The sequence below is a fragment of the Hippocampus comes genome, unplaced genomic scaffold (genome assembly GCF_001891065.2).
Source record: "Hippocampus comes isolate QL1 unplaced genomic scaffold, H_comes_QL1_v1.1 scaffold91, whole genome shotgun sequence".
Taxonomy (NCBI): Eukaryota; Metazoa; Chordata; class Actinopteri; order Syngnathiformes; family Syngnathidae; genus Hippocampus; species Hippocampus comes.
Genome location: NW_017805034.1, coordinates 1,771,520 through 1,789,082, shown reverse-complemented (window position 1 = coordinate 1,789,082; position 17,563 = coordinate 1,771,520). Strand labels below are relative to the sequence as shown.

General features: G+C 43.2%; 2 protein-coding genes across 4 annotated transcripts in view; one reads left to right on the top strand and one right to left on the bottom strand.

Moving 5' to 3' along the window:
- Positions 1-3,399: 3,399 nt before the first annotated feature.
- Positions 3,400-17,563, bottom strand: part of rab26 (RAB26, member RAS oncogene family) — a 32,781-nt gene continuing 18,617 nt past the window's right edge. The window contains exons 7-10 of one of the 2 annotated variants that reach the window (XM_019863551.1): positions 8,649-8,714; positions 7,050-7,106; positions 5,504-5,580; positions 3,400-4,178 (exon numbers count right to left, since the gene is read on the bottom strand). In XM_019863551.1, coding sequence (XP_019719110.1) covers positions 4,076-4,178; positions 5,504-5,580; positions 7,050-7,106; positions 8,649-8,714 — 303 coding nt within the window. In that variant the 3' untranslated portion in view covers positions 3,400-4,075. The remainder of the gene's footprint in view (positions 4,179-5,503; positions 5,581-7,049; positions 7,107-8,648; positions 8,715-17,563) is intronic. The other variant, XM_019863552.1, reaches the window with a different exon arrangement.
- On the top strand, positions 11,544-13,940 carry LOC109512065 (uncharacterized). Of its 2 annotated transcripts, none has more exons than XM_019863549.1 (2): positions 11,544-11,639; positions 12,245-13,940. In XM_019863549.1, the coding sequence occupies exon 2, from the start codon at positions 12,296-12,298 to the stop codon at positions 13,247-13,249; it is 954 nt and encodes a 317-aa protein (XP_019719108.1). In that variant the 5' UTR covers positions 11,544-11,639; positions 12,245-12,295; the 3' UTR covers positions 13,250-13,940. The 2 variants fall into 2 exon arrangements, with proteins under 2 accessions (XP_019719108.1, XP_019719109.1); XM_019863550.1 differs by lacking the exon at positions 11,544-11,639 and adding an exon at positions 11,651-11,743.

Genomic DNA, 17,563 nt, shown 5'->3' with positions numbered 1-17,563 from the left:
ATAAACTGCTGCAAAACCAATCCCTTAAATAAGTTACTTTGTTTTTTAATATTATGAAAACAGGATTTGCTCGAGAAAAAAAACAAGAGATTCCAAATCCGTTTAAAAAGTAATCCAGAAAAGTTTCGTTGCATCTGATTTAAAAAAAAAAAAAAAGTTAACATTTGTTGATCAATGTGATGCACTGCCCCATATGCCGTTACATGACAAATTTGCATGCACTGCTACATTGTGTTCTATCAAGCATTGATGATTTCTATAACTGCAATTATGGTGGTATTAAAATGGGAATTATATATGATCAAACACCTTCACACATAGCGACATGGGGGAAATATATATATATATATATATATATATATATATATATATATATATATATATATATTAGAGATCAATTTCAATCACAAAGGGCAGATGACAACGAGCACGCCAAATGGACTCAAGTTGGACTACTTTAGCATGCTGCACTTAGTCTCAGCATGCGTGTCATTCCTGAGAGGAAAAAATGAAGCAGCATTTGCACACACACATGCACACACACATACACACAGACACACACGCACAGACACACACACGGGCCACATGGTTTTGTTTGGGGTTCCTAGTCAATTTAGTGCAATAGAGTGGACTGCTGGGCAACTGCTGAAGTATGAGCGTACACAATCCCCACTCTTGCACACACACCTTGACCAGTGCAGCGAGGCCACTAGGGTTACGGTGCCCTCGCGGAGCTCTAATGAGACGAAGAACAACCCGTGTAACAGATGGTCCTCTGGTCATATGAGGGCCCCTGAAGTCACTCGCCTCCATGGAACCTCGTCACTATGATTGCTCCTATTTGCCTATTCACGCCGTATGCACACACATACACACACGACCTTGTTTGGCACTTGTGGATGCATCCTTTGCATCTTCCATCGCGTTCCCTGCGGTCCATGATGCGGAGGCTATGTACTGGATATTCCTGTGAAAATCACTATCAGAAGAGAATAAATAAAAAGGCAATTAAATATGTATTGTATGGAGAGAGGGTGTACATCCTGGACTGGTCAACAGCCATTTCCAGGACACATATTAGACAAACAACTATTTTGACACTATGGCTGAATGATTTTGCAAAGTATTCTAATTCCAATTTTTGTTCCCGAAATACTGCGATAGAGATTGAACCTTTTCAGGGACAGCGGTCAGTACGGTGGACAGCTTATCATGTTATCAGGTTACAGGGTGCATGAAAGGGTTCATTTTTCCCCTCCAAGTCTTCTATGTATTTTTTAACAAACATATGCAATAAATTAATCTGAATTACAATAGCCAATCAGATTTATGACACATAAATGATTCAGTCTCATAGGTTTAAAATAAAAGGGAAATGAACCGTAAATGAATATGAAAGACTTCAATTAGAGTGGTTAACTTTCTAAACACGACATTCACGATGACAACTTGATCAAATTCGTCAGTGTGTCATAAATCAAGCACAATAATGAAAACAGTATCTGTGACTTTACTGCTTCAACTTTTCATGCTTCATGAAACAATTAAATGAAACACTTCTGAAGCACTGAACTCATACCACATACTTTTGAGCCTAATAATGGACCAAAATGAAGCAGAAAAAAAAAATCTGTGCCCAGAAATTATCAGTCCATGTTTCACGGCCTTGTCTGAGCAATCAAAAATGGCTGGATGGATGGTGCAAGGGCGCCCCCGTGTGGACATGGAAGGTATGACGGGCTGTTTTGTGTTGCTATGCCTCCTAAGTAGGAAATTAACATCATGTTCAGGAGTAGGAATGATATAATTAAACGTGATGCAGCACATCATATTCAGGAGTAAGAATGATATAATCAAACGTGATGCAGCGCAGAAATAAGAATTACACAGTAATGAAGTTAAGTCATGTGTGCTGCCAGCCTGGTCCTTACTCTCGCTTTGTAACTTTTTAAAAAAAATTAAGATTGACAATTAGTTTTGATCAAATAATTACAAGTGACTTTCACATTCATTTTGAAAATGAGTCTCAACTTGTTTTTCAGACCCAATCCCTATTCCGCGACTGAAGAATTTTCTACCAGTGACAGAGCGACACTTAACATGATCAGCATCTTTAATGAGAAGCTACCACAGTCAATTAAAGTGACTGCACCGCTTCTTTAAAAAGATTCGGACCCGGGTGGATACGCTAATTAGCCACTGATATCTTGTCTTGCTTTCCTGTCCAAGACTGCGGCAGCGAGCTGCTGCCGAACGACCTCCTCGTTTTTCAGACACGACGGCCCCATCACTGTATTTGTCTTGTGAGATACTATTGCAGCTTTGGACACAATTGACCATCAGATCCTTTTCCATAGATTACACAATTTTCTCGGTATTATATTGAAGTGGTTTAAACCCTACTTTGTCAATATCTTTAATGAAGCCTTAGGTTGACAAGTCAAGACATGGTGTCACACAAGGGTCAGTGTTTGGACCCTGTGATGTCTAGTGTTTGTAAAAAAATTGGGATGACGATGGCAGTTTCCGATAAAACAGGAATTATAATCCCTGGTGCCCAGAACATCGGAGGAAATGTCACTGGAGCTGCTAGATTGTTTTGCACTCGCCACCAGTAGCACAGTCAGGAAACTCGGTGTCACGATTTAGCAGGACGCATCATTCAGCTCTAATACACTCTCAACTTCTTCTTAAAACACATATCGAACCATTCAAAATGTAGATTGGTCCATCTCTGGCAACTTATTTTTATGTCATTCTAAAGTGGGGCCCAAACACTCACCAATAGAAGAGTAAAACAAAACAAAACAAAAAAAACGTCAAAAAATTGACAGGTATTATGTGAGACTTTTTCTCACTCCCGCTTGCTTATTTCCAGTCATATTTTACGAACCTGTCTCTTCCGTGCTTTCTCTTCTCCATATTTTCCCTGGAGTCTGTGTCTGCAAGGCTTCCAGACGTGCAGCAACAGCAACGCTATTTCATCGGCAAAACAAAAAACAAATAAAAAAACCTCTTAGCAGTAATAATACCATGAAATTTTACGTTAAATGTGTCTCCGTCATTACTGTAGTCTGGTACAAAAGGTTTTTCTCTTCCTCCAGCGAGAGTTCCCAAATGGATTGGTGGCCCTTGTTTTAAATTGATGCAACTTTGCGTTTCCTAAAAAAGCTGGGGAAAAAAAAGTGAGCTTTCAAGGGAAGAAATGACCACCACACAGAGGCTTCTAAGCCCTCTTCATATGATACAAAGTATTAAAATACATCAATCAGGAGCTGTTAAATATCAACGTTTTCGCTACCTTCCTCCGAAGTGGTCAGGACGTTGGTGTAATGACAAGAGACTGCCAGAAGATGGCAGTGCCGGTTCGCTTGTACCAAAGCCACCGTAACATGAACATAAATATTATGTCTGCATTGTTGTCTTTAATGGAAATAGTTAATACCATTTCAATTCAGTTACTATGTGTGTTTTACAAGTTTACAATAAACAGATGAGTTGACTGTACATTTGTTGAGTTTCAAAGATGATCACATTAAAACGGCATATACAATGTGGTGCCATTTAATTTGTCGTCATTACAGGAATGCTGGTTAACAAATACACAGAAAACAGTTATTCCAAAACCAGCTTACATGAGGTACAATGAAACATCTGTACAAAGTGTTCTTTAGTTTCCAGTTCCTCTCAGGTGATTAGCATCATAAAATTCAACTCAAGTACTTTGCATGTCTATTCCAAGACTTTTACGAACTACAAAGCTTCCAGTTCACAAAAAGATTGGAAATGTGCACGCCACAGCACACATTCATGATGCTGTGAGGGGGGCACTAACACGGACAATAGAACTGTGGAACTGGCGTGTGTGTGTGGATACAAGCCTGCATAACATGGACGTAAGCTCCGTTTTACATTCACAGTTGCAGAGGAACATTAAACTTCAGACAATAAACAGACATTTCTCCGGGGCACAGACTTAAATATTTTATGGGCGTGTACATCTGTCTCTTACCTTTATATACACGCACACGCGCGCGGACACACACACGCACACACACGCACGCACGCACGCACTCTACGAGCGGCAGCAGCCAGCAGTCCTCATTTCTTTGCTGACATACTCTTGCAACTGAAACTTGGGCTCATCGGGCTCCTTCATGGTCCTGTGCTTCAGCTCCCTAACAAAGAGACACAGAAGCCGGTTAACGCCACGCAATGGTTTTCGATAGGAACCGTCCTCATTAGGGCTGAGGTTGAACTCGAGCCTGTCACACGTGACTTTGCGCAAGACTGGTCGCCAGCCATTGGCAGGCCAGTAATTGCGGTCTGTGTTCACTCGAAAAGCAGCGCTGAGTGTGTCCATTTATTTTGAGACATATCCTCAAAAACTGACACACATTAAAAGGTGGATGGATGAGAGATTCAAAGGGAAGGCAGGTATGTTGTCATGTTTCTATTTTGCCCAATAGGCGTGTTTTAACCCTTTCATGCATGACCGCTGTCCCTGAAAGGGTTAAATCATCCATCCATCCACTTTCTATCTCCCTGCAAGGAGTGCGACACTGGAAAAAAAAAAGGTGCATTGAATTTTCCTAACTTAATTTTGTCAAGTGGTTGCACAAAAGAAAATCATCTGGATCCAGAAAATACTTATTTTAGTTGCTGTATAGTCAATTGATGGTGTAGTGGTTCACTTGCCTGACTTGTGCAGTTGGTGCAGGTCGGTTCGTCACAATACTTCTAAAATAGTTGTTATCATAACAGGCTTACATGTAGGCTCAGTGTCGATGTTGACGGTGTGAATGGTGAATATCAGAGTCAGAAAAAATTTTTAAAAATAGTCGGCTGCTTCAGGGGGCTCAGAAGGTTACTGGGGCAGAATACTGATCCACTTCCAAATGGACCTTGCAGTTCCTCCAGCTACACTAGGTTTCCTCCTCCCAAAAAATATTCATGCCAGTCAACTGGAAATGATAAATTGCCCAAAGCTGTTGTTGGATTTTGCCTTCTTTGACACATAGGATCGATAGCTAGTTGAGCTGATGCCTTTATTGCTCTGACCTTTTCACGTGGCTTTGCATTTCCTCACTCTTGCACACTTTGCAGTTAAGATCAGGTTTGGGACACATCGTGACATTTGGGAAGATGAAGGCCAACATCCGTTTAGATTGAAACGCCATCCCAGTTGCTTCTAATTAAGGACACGCGCCACTGCTCCCCATGAAAGGACGTGATGGAGCTGCTGCGTGTGCATACAGGCGCACGATTCAAAGTGAATGATAATGGAGCACGCGCTAAGCTCATTTCAATATCGCTCGATGCACCGGGGCAGACGTATTGCTGCAGAGAGGGAACGGAAAACAAGCCGTTGCAAAAACACAGCTTCTACTCGTAAGTGAGAAACTTGAGAAATGGGAACCAGGACACAACTGGAGGCTCAATTTGGGTGGTATACTGTAATTTGAATTGTGTTGTGAGATGGAGGTTGGAAGGTGTGACTCACTTGGCTACGGCAGTGAAGGCCAGCTCGACATTCAGTCCAGACCTGGCGCTGGTCTCCATGAAGGGCACCCCAAACTCCTGCATTAAAAAAAAAAAAATAATAATAATTTTTAAATAAATAGATGGATAAATAAATATGAATAAAACAAATATACGTGCCATGAGGTGAACTATTGAACTCACAGAGACGAGAATGAGTGATCATCAAATGTATCTCCATGCCTACGAGACCTTTTAACACGAGCAAGTCACATGACACAAGGGAGGGGGTGTGTGGGGGGGGGGCACGAACAAAGTGGACATTTTCACAGAGGGGTATGCTCACTTTTGTTGCCAGCGTTTTAACATTAATAGCTGGGTGTTGAGTTTTTTTGGGAGGGGATGGCCATTGGGCACGCTGATTAATTACATTGTGTCATCTCATGAAAACTTGAAGGGTGTTCTCACTTTTGGGAGTTCAAATATACGTTGGTGTGTCAGCTTGTTTTTTTTACAGACAACGTGAGCGAGGGCCGACATTTTAATCGGTGCGCTCGTTTGTAGCTTTCAAATGATGTTTCTGTCACGGTTGTAAGCCGAGATGGCACCAACACGCTCACTTGGCCCCCGCGAGTCACACAGGCTAATAACTTTCAGCGCAGCAACGCGAGCCTTTACAAAATAGAAAAATATATGGTTGGAGATGATGTTTCGACTTCCGGTGAAAAGGTCAGCAACGGTTTCCATCGATTACGTTTTTTCTTGCTTTCCTCCTCTTGCACAATCTAACACAACCTATTATCGAACATGAAGAAAGAGGGACTGTTTTTCTCCCATGATGACATCACAAACAGGAAGTCATCGAAAGAAAAAAAATTAATAATAATAAAAACTCTGGCCCGTATTCCGTTCACAAAAAAATAACCGCCAACAACGAATACACTGATAAAGCAGCGTAATTAGTTAGCCGTGGTGTCGAACGGCGCTGCATCATCAGAGACGTTTCCACTATGAGGATCACGTTACGGGAGAGGGACAAATGAATAGAAACACCTCTTAACTCATTCACTCCCAATGACGTTTTTAAACGTCTTTTCAGACTTGGTTTAGAATTGGCTGGTAGTGAATGAGTTTTAATGTGACGCAGCTCTCCGCCACTGCAAAGTGCGATAAGCATATTACCGAACAAAAGCGGAGGCTTTCACTGCCCCTTAGTTAATGCCGATCTTTGTCTCACATTGAGATTCAGCGTGTGTGTTCCACCATGACACTCGTCTTCCTTTGTGTCTCCACATTGTCACGCCCCCACCCCACCCCTCCGACTTATGCTCACATTTCGTCTTGTACACCTCATGGAGCGCATCTGAGTGAAATGGGCTGGAAAATTACGTGGGCAAAGCCTTCCCACTTCGCCAATCATCCACGTAAACAAGAACAACAGGAAGGAGCGTCCATGACTGCATTCATACGTACGCTAATTCAGACGGCGGGGACAGATTGAAGTGTAGAATCGTGAAAATGCGTAAACGATGCATTTGTGGCTTTCGAAGGCATAACGACGGCATTACCTTTGCCAGTTTTTCGCCCTCTTCTCGCTTCACCACCCTGTCATGGTTGGAGTCGGCCTGGAAAGCATCACAGCATGTTTTTATCTGCAAGGGAAACAACTCCCGGGACGACATTGTGTTGTTGCAACGCGGAAGGAAAATAAATCGAGAATAAATTGTGCCATATTAAAAGTTAAATGAAGATTGTTTGGCTGGGACTATTTAACCCTTTCATGCAACTTGTAATCTGATCACATGATCAGCTGTCCACTGTAGTGACCGCTGTCCTCGAAAGGGGTTAAGGCGGGGGCCGAAATTGTTCTGCTCAAATCCAGCGATCATCCTTTATTTATTTTTAATTTATTTGAAGTACACTTTCAGGAGCAACTGTTGGGAAGACATGACCTTGACGGCAGCCTCTTTCTCTCTTTTTTTTTTGTTTGTTTTTTTTATTCCCACCAGCATGCCGAGCCAAACACTCATGAGCAACTGATGCCTTCTTCGATAGTGAAGAGATGTGTCCATATATCTTTCTGCTTACTTGCCCCTTCGTCTGGACTCCGGGCGGATAGTGTACAGTGGGATTATCAGAGAACAAGTTGTAAATAATAAGGAGGGAAGAAAAAAAAAAGGGGGGGGGTGGTTTGGAATGCTCGATAGAACCGAGAACTGCTGTCAGGGGCGATAATTCTCAGTTTGCCAATATGAGTAGCCTGCTTGACATGACACCGCCGTGCTGAGTTATTGGGATTATAATATACCGTATTGGCCCGAATATAAGACTATGTTTTTTGCATTGAAATAAGTGGGGGTCGTCTTATATTCGGGGTCTAGACATTATACCCATTCACGACGCTAGATGGCGCCAGATATCATTGAAGCGAATGCTGAACTTGACTCTCCAGGCCAAAGCGAACCCCTGTCACGAAGAATAAAAATAGCGGTAGCACGAAGAAGAAAAATAAAAAAATAGCGGTAAGAATGAAGAGAAGAAAATAATAGAAGAGATAACAGAAAATGGAGAAACGTCACGACAATCTGGAGAAAAGTGGGTCGAAGTTCGGCCAGGTTAATCGGCAGCCGAGGAGAAGTTATGATGTAATTTACATTTCAAAAACCAGAAGCCATTCATTTACGAATGTGATTGCACTTTAGTTTACATATTTAAATGTTCAGATATTAAGAACTCAATGAGGCAAAATAACATGCTTTTTCTCTCAAATATATTGTTAGAATCATTTGTTTCAGATGTACTGTAATTATTTTATGTATAAAAATTAATTTGGTGTTCAAAAAGTCTTTTTTCAAACTTGAGTCTTGAAAAACAGGGGGTCGTCTTATAATCAGGGCCGTCTTATATTCGGGCCAATATGGTATATCGACAAATGGAGAGGTTTCACAGTCTGAAAATGTGTCATTTTACGCCAACCAGAAACTTCCAAAGCTGTGAACAAACTCCCGCATCATCTGAAGTGTAAATCGGGCCTACAAAACATGAAAAGTACTTTTCATAAATCAGCTTGTTCCACCCTCGCCGCTCTCTTTTTCATGACTTCGAGGCCTCGTCTTTGACTCCCATCTATCAAGCAGTCTTCGACGGCGTCCACAACAAGGTCTCACCTTGTTGCCTAGCAGCATGACGACGACGTCCTGCTGGGTGTACTCGTAGATCTCTGTCAACCACGCCTGCAAAAAGAGAAGATGTCAGAATGAGTGTGAAATTCAAAATGGGGACCAGGAGAGGGAGGAGGATGATGGATGGATAAATGCAAGTCAAAAAGGAAATTTGTTCTTTTTTTTTGGTCTTACAACCACGCCTCTCTTTTGCTTTTAGTTCCACGTGGGTGGTTTCGGAGATGGCCGGCCTTTGCCGGAAGAGCGGTGGGCGATTGACGAGCGTCATACACATAAAGCAGGAACGCGCACACACGCAAAAGCCCGACGCCGACTCCAGCGTCACTTTGGACGCGATCAACTCACCCTATCTTGTCGTCAAAGACACAATAGAATTGTACTTAATGTTATCACACGTATGAGACAAAGAATATTTAAAAAAACCTCTTTACTCTGCCCAGAAAATGAGACGCTACACATCCCCCCCGCCCACAATATAAAACAATTCCCAGTCGTTTCAATCACACTTGTGTGACATGGTTTTATCAATTATGAGGGTGTGTTATTCGTCAAAGTGAATTACGAATGCATAGTTATTTACAGCAAAGACGCTGTCCTACTTCTTTTTTTTTTTTTCCAATTAGCCGACATCATTGTAGGCCTAATCGGTTCGGGTAATTACTGTCTCTTAGTGTTCTCTGGAGGAGACGCGCAATGTGTGATCGCATCGAAAATCCAATTAGGCACACCCCAGTCGTGTACATTAACAATTCAAAAAGCTTGGAGTAGATATTGCCAGTAAAATGAACGTGAGAGGGCGTTGGGGGCGGATTAATGGCTTTACACACGCAATTGTGTAAAGTGGTGGGAAGATTTTAGAATCCCCCGAACCCTCTCATGCCCACTTTCGGTTGAACGAAAGCGCGCCGAGAATGGATGAAAACCGGCGAAGGTGACGGAGAGGTTCAGGGTTGTGCCAAATCACCTCCATTGGCTGAAAGGAAGTGAAGCTGACGTGGGAAGAAGATAAAGAAATAACCTCCGCATCCACTGACAGGTGTTATCGTGTTTGTGTGCATTAAGGAGTGGGTTTTCACATTGAAGATTTTGGTCTGACTCAGTATTAGGGTGAGAGACTGTCTCATGAAGCTTCGTTTGAGGCTTTATCAGTAACAAGGTGAAAAGCACGAGCGGCAACTTAAGTCTCAAATGAAACATTTTCATTTCCTTGCCCGATTCTGCCCGCTCCTTCTCATTACAGGGCGCATGAAAGGGTTAAGGAGTGGGTTTTCACGTCCAAGATTTTGGTCTGACTCAGTACTAGGGTGAGAGACTGTCTCATGAAGCTTCGTTTGAGGCTTTATCAGTGACAAGGTGAAAAGCATGAGCGGCAACTTAATCTCAAATGAAACATTTTCATTTCTTTGCCCGATTCTGGCCGGCTCCTTCTCATTCAGAATATCGTCAAGTGAATCCCATTCACATAATCCTTGCCTTCATCCGCAGGTTTACCCAAAGCCTCGTTCTCTTCTCGCTCGGGTTTACATTCCTTCATTACATCGAGATAGTGGCAGTGAGTGCAACTAGCGGCCTTGACTGTCGACAACCTGCCAATTACTGGGATGGTCTCGAAAAAGCTCGCCAGTGGGTGGATTACAAGAAAGTGGCAGAAGGAACACAGCTTCTAAAATTGGATGTGATCTAACTTCAAAGCCATCACGGAGAATGAGAGTTCATGCTGCGGGTGGGAAGCAGAAGTCGGCGACACGTGTGCGTGCGTGCGGGTGTTTTGGTGTGTCATAGCCCACGTGTGATGGATTGTGATTGCTGTCAAGGTCAAAAGAAGTTTTACTCTCATCTACGAGCAAAAAAAAAGATGCAAACGGGTCCTCAGAATGTATTTTTAGTTGCTCGACGAGAATCAAACAGCTTTGGGAGCCAGAAAGGGATCCAATTATAGACAGCGTTTGCGACGCGTCGAAGAGTGTCATATTCTAACTTGCGCGGTCATTATTGCTGCATTTCAAAAGCAAAACACGCTTCAAGTCAGGTTGCTGAATTAGGTTGTTTACCAAAGAGAAGCTGCAACATCGCTGCTATTCGTTCGCCCTTCTATGGCGTTTGGCATTATGCGTTAGCATTAAGCCAGCAGACACCCCCAATACATTTACACGGTTGTTTTAAATACAACGTCAAACAAATGTTTCGTCTGACGGTGAACCTTAAGTGGGAGCGAGGGGTCAACGAGGTCGTTTCGGCTAAAGCTGGAGGAATTCTGATATTACAGGATATGGAAAATGAAACTTGATTGGAAATGATCAGAATGGAGAAAAAAAAAGCATTCCTCCATTCCATCAATCTTGGATTTAAAAAAAAAAAATGTCTGTCCACTTATTTGCTTTTACGGTGATGGGCACCCAAAGGAAGTCGACTGGGCTTGCTTTCATTGATTTTAGCCATCAGGTCATGAAGATGCCAGACAGACAAGTAAATCTAATCACTGGATATGAGACTTCCTTTTAGATCGGGAGCTGTCAGGCTAAAATACATCTTGCCTGAATATTTTTTTTATATTTATAATTTGCTAAGGCGACCTAGCATTTGTCACGACGAGTTCAACTACTCTGCAGAAATTCAATTCAGCGGTCCTCCAAAAAGGCATTCTCATGAAATCTTCAGAGTAAACATATTCATACAATTGTGATGAAATAGAATGTCGTCCCCATGTCAAATCATATCATCACAAAGTGCTATCGAAATCAATTACGTTATCCTGTTGCGTAATTTAAAGATGAATGCCTGCCACGTTCTAAATGTTCAACTTCCCTTTTGCCGCCGCCCCCAAATTTGTGCGTGCAAGAAACAATTTGAGGAAGTTGTGGTTAGGGTTGGACTTGGGTCTCTGGGTGGGGAGATTTCACAAATGCCAAAAGTAGATGAGGAGAAAATTTGGTCCGTCCAGACCATCTGAGGTGTCACATCGACGCAGGACTGCGGGTAAGCGGGATTTGACATATTTGGATTGAAATAAATGTGTGACGAAGGATCTTTCCGGCAGCAAAAGGGATGCATGAGATTTGGTGTTCATGCGGTCAATCAAGGCGGTTATGATTGATATTATCTTTTTCGAAATAAACGACAGTGATGAGGGCAATCTAATTTTTGCTTCAACGCGACATTGTCCGCCATTTTGTGAGTTTACTTTTCTCGTTGCAACAGGTTGGTCGACGCGAGGAGCGGCTGGCCGGCTGTAATTTGCCCGCCGTTGTCTCGTTCCGTTTGTTTCGCTTCGCTTGGCGTGCAGCTGGCGTAAACTCGACGGAATGAATGCCATACGTATGACACAGATGTGAATCCTGCTCCGGTCGGGTTTAAAAAAAAAAAATAAAAATTCTGCATGGAACGCAGCCGGTGACGTTGCTTTAGCAAGAACCGCAACTTTTGCTTACAAAAAAAAACGTCCTTTCAGATTGACGCCAGGTGCCATGGCAACCGCTTGGTTGTGAAAAAGAAGTAAGCGGTTAGTCAAGCAGTTGGGAGGAGTGTCGCCAGTTCCTCTTTTGCAAACTTCCCATCTCACTTTCTCACTTTCCTCCCCAAAGGTTTCCCGTGACCACCTCAACTAACTTGGATGTTGAAAATCTCCAAATAAGATGAACACAAGCTCCACTCCTCACAATGCCGCCGACTGTCCGACCAAGTGCGGCTCCGAGAAGGACATCACGCAGGTCAAAGGCTGCAACGAGAGACTCTATCCGGCCACAACGAACAAAGAGGAAGCCGGACGGCAATCAGACCGCACAACCTCCACCTCCGGCCCGACCTCCTGCTCTCATCGACGCCGTTGGTCCACCGATTGTTGCCACAGCAACGGCTCACCTATCATTACCCTCAAGAAAAACACCAAGGAGCCGCAGCCTCCCCAGCGGGGGGTCTCCCTTCTTCGCTGCCGATCTCATTGTCCCGGACAACGTTACTCCAGTCCGATTACCGGGATCGGCTCCGCTACTCATCTGCCGACATCCGCATCGTCATCTCCTGTTCGGACGTCCGTCATAACAGGACATGACCCGCTCGGTTGGAAGCTCCGCCCCAAATCCAGCATCTCCTCCAAACGGGCTCACACTCATCGGCTGTCCCTTCAGATACCGCTGCCCGTTATCGTTCCCGATCCCGTTCTATCTGACAAATCTCCACCTTACCCCGTACAGAAAACTCCTCCCCGCTTCAAAGGTAAACAGTTCCGTCGCCACCACTCGGATTCCTTAGCCTTCCTCAGATCCACGCCCGCGGTGACCCTCGAGGAGCTCCGTGAGGTGCGGCTCCGCCCCGCCCAAGTCGACGACGTCTTATCTGAAGCGCACGGCGAAGAGAAGGCGAGCCCGCGTAAAACGCCACCGGCCGTTCCGGAAAAAAGTCCTTTGACAAGAAAAATAGCGCAACTCATCGCTCATTCGTGGCAGCGCCCAACGTGTGCCCCCCATAAAACGGAGCAAGAGGAAATTATTTACAGTGTGATAAAGCCAAAAGCAAAAACACAACAGGCTGAGAACCACTGCGGCCTTTATGCGAAAATAAATGAGATGCACTTAAAAAGCGATGAATAAACACGATCCATTTACCGGCCTGCTTCTGATTTCCAAACTTTTTTTTCCCCTCATATGGAAAAAAGTAAAGGGATGGAACCAAGAACTGGTAAAAACTATTTAACTTTAAGCCAGACATATTATTCAATTTTTTTTCCCCATCGATTCAAAAAGAATTATAGAGACTGGATGGAATCAGGTTTTGAGTGGGTGGTTCTATATTCTGCAAATGAGAAATGAGTTTGCTCGCGCCCAGCACTCCTACGCGTTTGCAAGTTACCTGGACGCCAAAGATTCAAGTTCAAATATGTGCCGGTTTTCAGGAGCTAAAGCTAGGTCATGCTAATCTGCGCATCCAACACTGCAGCTCCGCTTAGCGTTTAGCTTTGAACAAGGTCGCGTTTCCGTGCAGCCAGGCCGTCGCAAAAAGATGGAGGTGCTCCGTTTCATTTCACTTTTGATAGACAGGTGAGCATTTGGAGATCCGACGCTTTTCGTACAAACAGTTCAAAGGTTTCCGTTATATGTCCCCTTTCAAGGTGGTATTTATTTCTTATTTTTTAAACTTTTTTGTTTTATCCATGCTATGTCTGTTCTTACACCCTTGGTCCCTTCTGTAAAAAGCCAGAGCATTTTGTGCAAGATTATTGCTTTTTTTGTTTTTTTTTTGTTTTACATTGATTGCTGGTTGTAATGATTTGCCATTGAAATAAAGACTTTTTTCAACAGACGAAAAATAGCCGTAATGTTGCTGTCGCGACTTTTTAGTTGTACCATTAGAGGTCGCCAGCCAACCATTGCAATAAAACATTTTTGGGGGGGGAGGGGGAAAAAAAAAACGATCTAAAATTGTCAGCCCAAATTGTGCAAGGTTTGATTAAAAAAAAAAAAAAAAAAAATCCCCCCCATTTTATAGACTTTTACCAGTACCTGGAGTTTGAAAAAAAAAAAAAAACTTGGTGAATTTAAGCTTTGGAAAAGTTTGGAGGGATTCAGGCTGATAAATCTGGGTTTGGCCCACTGAGAAGAGCAGGGGGGTCTCTTGGGGATACAAAACTGCTGAGCAGTCTTGAGGCAATGCTGCAGGCAAGGCAATGGTGGGATGGCAGTTCGCAGGCACACACCAAGAAATGCTGAGACACCCCCCCCCAACCGTACGCCGCACAGAAGTCTCAAACAGCCCCTTCTAAATATAGCCTGCCCCTTTGTTCTTTTCGTCTGTTGTATGCAAATTCTTTGGAGCAAAGTTTTGCTTGCCTATTTCGTCGATTGGGATATTTTGCTCTCTGAACTAAGTGTATATTCACGGAATTAGAGTTTTTTTGGGCCTCAAATCAAACGGATGCTTTAACAGTGGTGACGCCGTGCTTTACGGATGGACATCGGTGTGACTGTCAATCGGACAAAAGAATCGGAAAAACGAGACTTTGATCAAATACTTGGCCTCTAAATCTGTATTCATGTTTGAAGTCAGTTTAAAAAAAAATCTGTGTGTTAAGTGGCTTGAAATGGTTGTTGAAAAGAACATTTAGTTTTTTTTTTTTCTGGTGAAGGCAGGCTGGTCGTTGCATGGTTGCAAACCAAAACAGCATTGTCCAAAAAAAAACAACAACATTTAAATAAGTATGGATTATGGACAGATATGGAAGGATGCAAATGTGACGAAGTTGCCTTTAATCGTCAATTCCCAACCGATGAATGCTCAATTGATAATATGATGCCTTGAAATGTGGAGAGAGAACAAACACGGATGGGGACTAGGTATTCCAAAATTAATGTTAGACCTCTTTAACCTCCTTTTCAGTATTCACAAGACAGACATCTACTGAGAAACTGGAGCAACACATCTTTGGTACCAAAAGAAGACAGAAATCAGGGGGGGAGAGGCTGATGAAATGTTTCGGTTTAAAGAGATAACGCTTTGGGGGGGAAGGGAAAAAGCAAGAACGAGAAAATGACATTTTCAGTCAACCTGAAATGCACAGAAGACGGAGGGAATCGATAAATATGCTTCCATAAATGAGGAAAATAACATTTTACAGACAAAAGAGAGCTGGACAGCATGAATCTGCTTCTTAGCAAAAGCAATGACCTTGAGGAGCATCAGCAACCTGCCCGCCAATCGGCTTGCGCTCTTTTCTTCAATAAAAAGCTTCCCCCCCCCGCACTCTCTCCGCCTTGCTTCCATTGGGCAAACAACTTCTTTTATCAAATAATGCAGAAACAGAAAACATTTTGTTGTCACCGGCGATTCCAACGCCGACCTCACACGGCTTTCTTTTTAAACACACAAAGCGGGAATCAAAATCATCGGTCACGCCATACACTTCATGACTGTGATGTGTTTTTTTTAAATATACAGTAAGCCACAAATCTCTCACGTCTGACTCACGTTTTTTGGGGTTTTTTTTTGGAATGACAAAGTCTCCGTGCAGTGACAAGGGTATGAAATAAACCACTTGCTTCAAGAAGGTGAGCGCAGGTGCAAATCGGCGGCCTTTGACACGCAGGCATACAGCTGTACGGCGCTGATACGAACCTCGGTAACGGATTAGGTCGAGACTCATCGAGCGAAAGAGCGATCGGAAAATTACATAAGAAATTGGAGCATCCACCATTTCATCAAAAAGAAAAAATGTGCACCCCGTGCGGTCTCCACGTGTTGTTGGATGTGCCATCATTGCTATGCCAGTTCATTTTAGTCATGGTCCAATCCAAAAAAAAAAAAAAGTGCTTGGGTGAGCTAAAGGACTGATTTGAAGAAAAAAAAAATCCACATGCAATTTGAATTTGAAGTTATCACATTTAAAAAATAATACCAATTTTTTTTTTTTTTTTTAAATATTCGACTGCATGAGAGCCCTGAAAAAACAACACGCTTTTAATGTCTTTGTTTCCCCCAAATCCATCCAAATAGTGGCATTTCCTTCTTTGGAAAGGACAATGTGTAGAAATGTGGCTGAAGTATGTCGTTACCACGGTGACGACAGACGACTTGAGCGCTCTATATTGCCTGAAGAGACAGGCACGTGTTGCTGTAAATTACAGTACGGTCGCTTTCATAGTTAATCAACTCTAAAGGGAAAAAAAAATTGTACTTCACTGAAAAAAATATCTCGAAATCAATTGTCATGGAGCACTTCACGTCAACGTCTCTGGATTCAACAATCCCATTTCAAGGGAAAGAAGGGATCGCATTCATCTTGTTTTGTTTCCGATTTTGGACAGCCGCTTTGAAACGGAATGAGAAGATTTTGGGTTTCTGGAAGCATGGAACATAATATCATAACGCTGTCTAAAAAAAGCAGCCCGCTTCGTTGACGAACGAGAACGAAAGCTGTTGAGTATGAAAAAAAAAAAAAATTTCAATAAAAATCACTGAATGCTGATTCTCCATTTCCCTCCAAATACTCGGTGGCCTTCGCCCCGAGAGCGGGCCGCTAATGGATTCACACAGTGGGAGATGGCAGCGACATCGTGGGCCGCATCAGCCCGGCCTACTGCAGCGTGCAATTATGGACTGGAGCCTATGAGGAACATTTCCATAAATAACACCTCTTTATTTTGCTCGTCCTCATTCGGAACACCAATCGGAACATTTAACAGTGTTGACGACGGGGAAAAAAAAGTAGACAGCAAAGAAAAACACTCTTTACGAGGAATGTTAATAAGAAGAAATTGCGATTTCAATCACACTAAAATGAAGAGGAGACTTGATAGGAGCCGTTATGCAAATGAGATTAGCTCGTGTTGTCACAGGGAAAAGTGTGACATTTTTTTTTAACAGTGGGGAAATTCTTTTTACACCTGGATGTGAAAAAGTGATACTTGTTGGGTTAGACCCATCTACTACGCACATCGCACCTTCATCGTGAGCTCGAAGGCGGAGTGTTTCCTTCTTTTATTTAACAGGAGTCAGCCACATTTATGGAAAGAATTTCAGAGCGTTACTTTCGTCCACGCAGGATTGAAGACAATAAACGAGAAATTAAAGACTGTGTTAACAGTACGTAGAAAGAGGATGAAATCACTCCATCCATCCATTTTCCGATCCGCTTCTCCTCACAAGGGTGTGCTGGAGCCTATTCCAGCTGTCTCGCGGAACACCCTGAACCGGTTGCCAGCCAATCGCAGGGCGTAAAGAGACGAAACAGCCATCCGCGCTCACACCAAGAGACAATTTAGAGCGTTCCATTAACCTGCCATGTTTTTGGAATGTGGGAGGAAACCGGCGTACCCGGAGAAAAGCCACGCAGACATGGGGAGAACATGCAAACCCCGCCGCACAGGAAGGCCGGAGCCGGACTCGAACCCTGGAACTCTGCGCTGTGAGGC

Excerpts from the sequence above, each read along its gene's own strand:
- LOC109512065 (XM_019863549.1), top strand. The coding sequence starts at position 12,296 with ATGAACACAAGCTCCACTCCTCACAATGCCGCCGACTGTCCGACCAAG.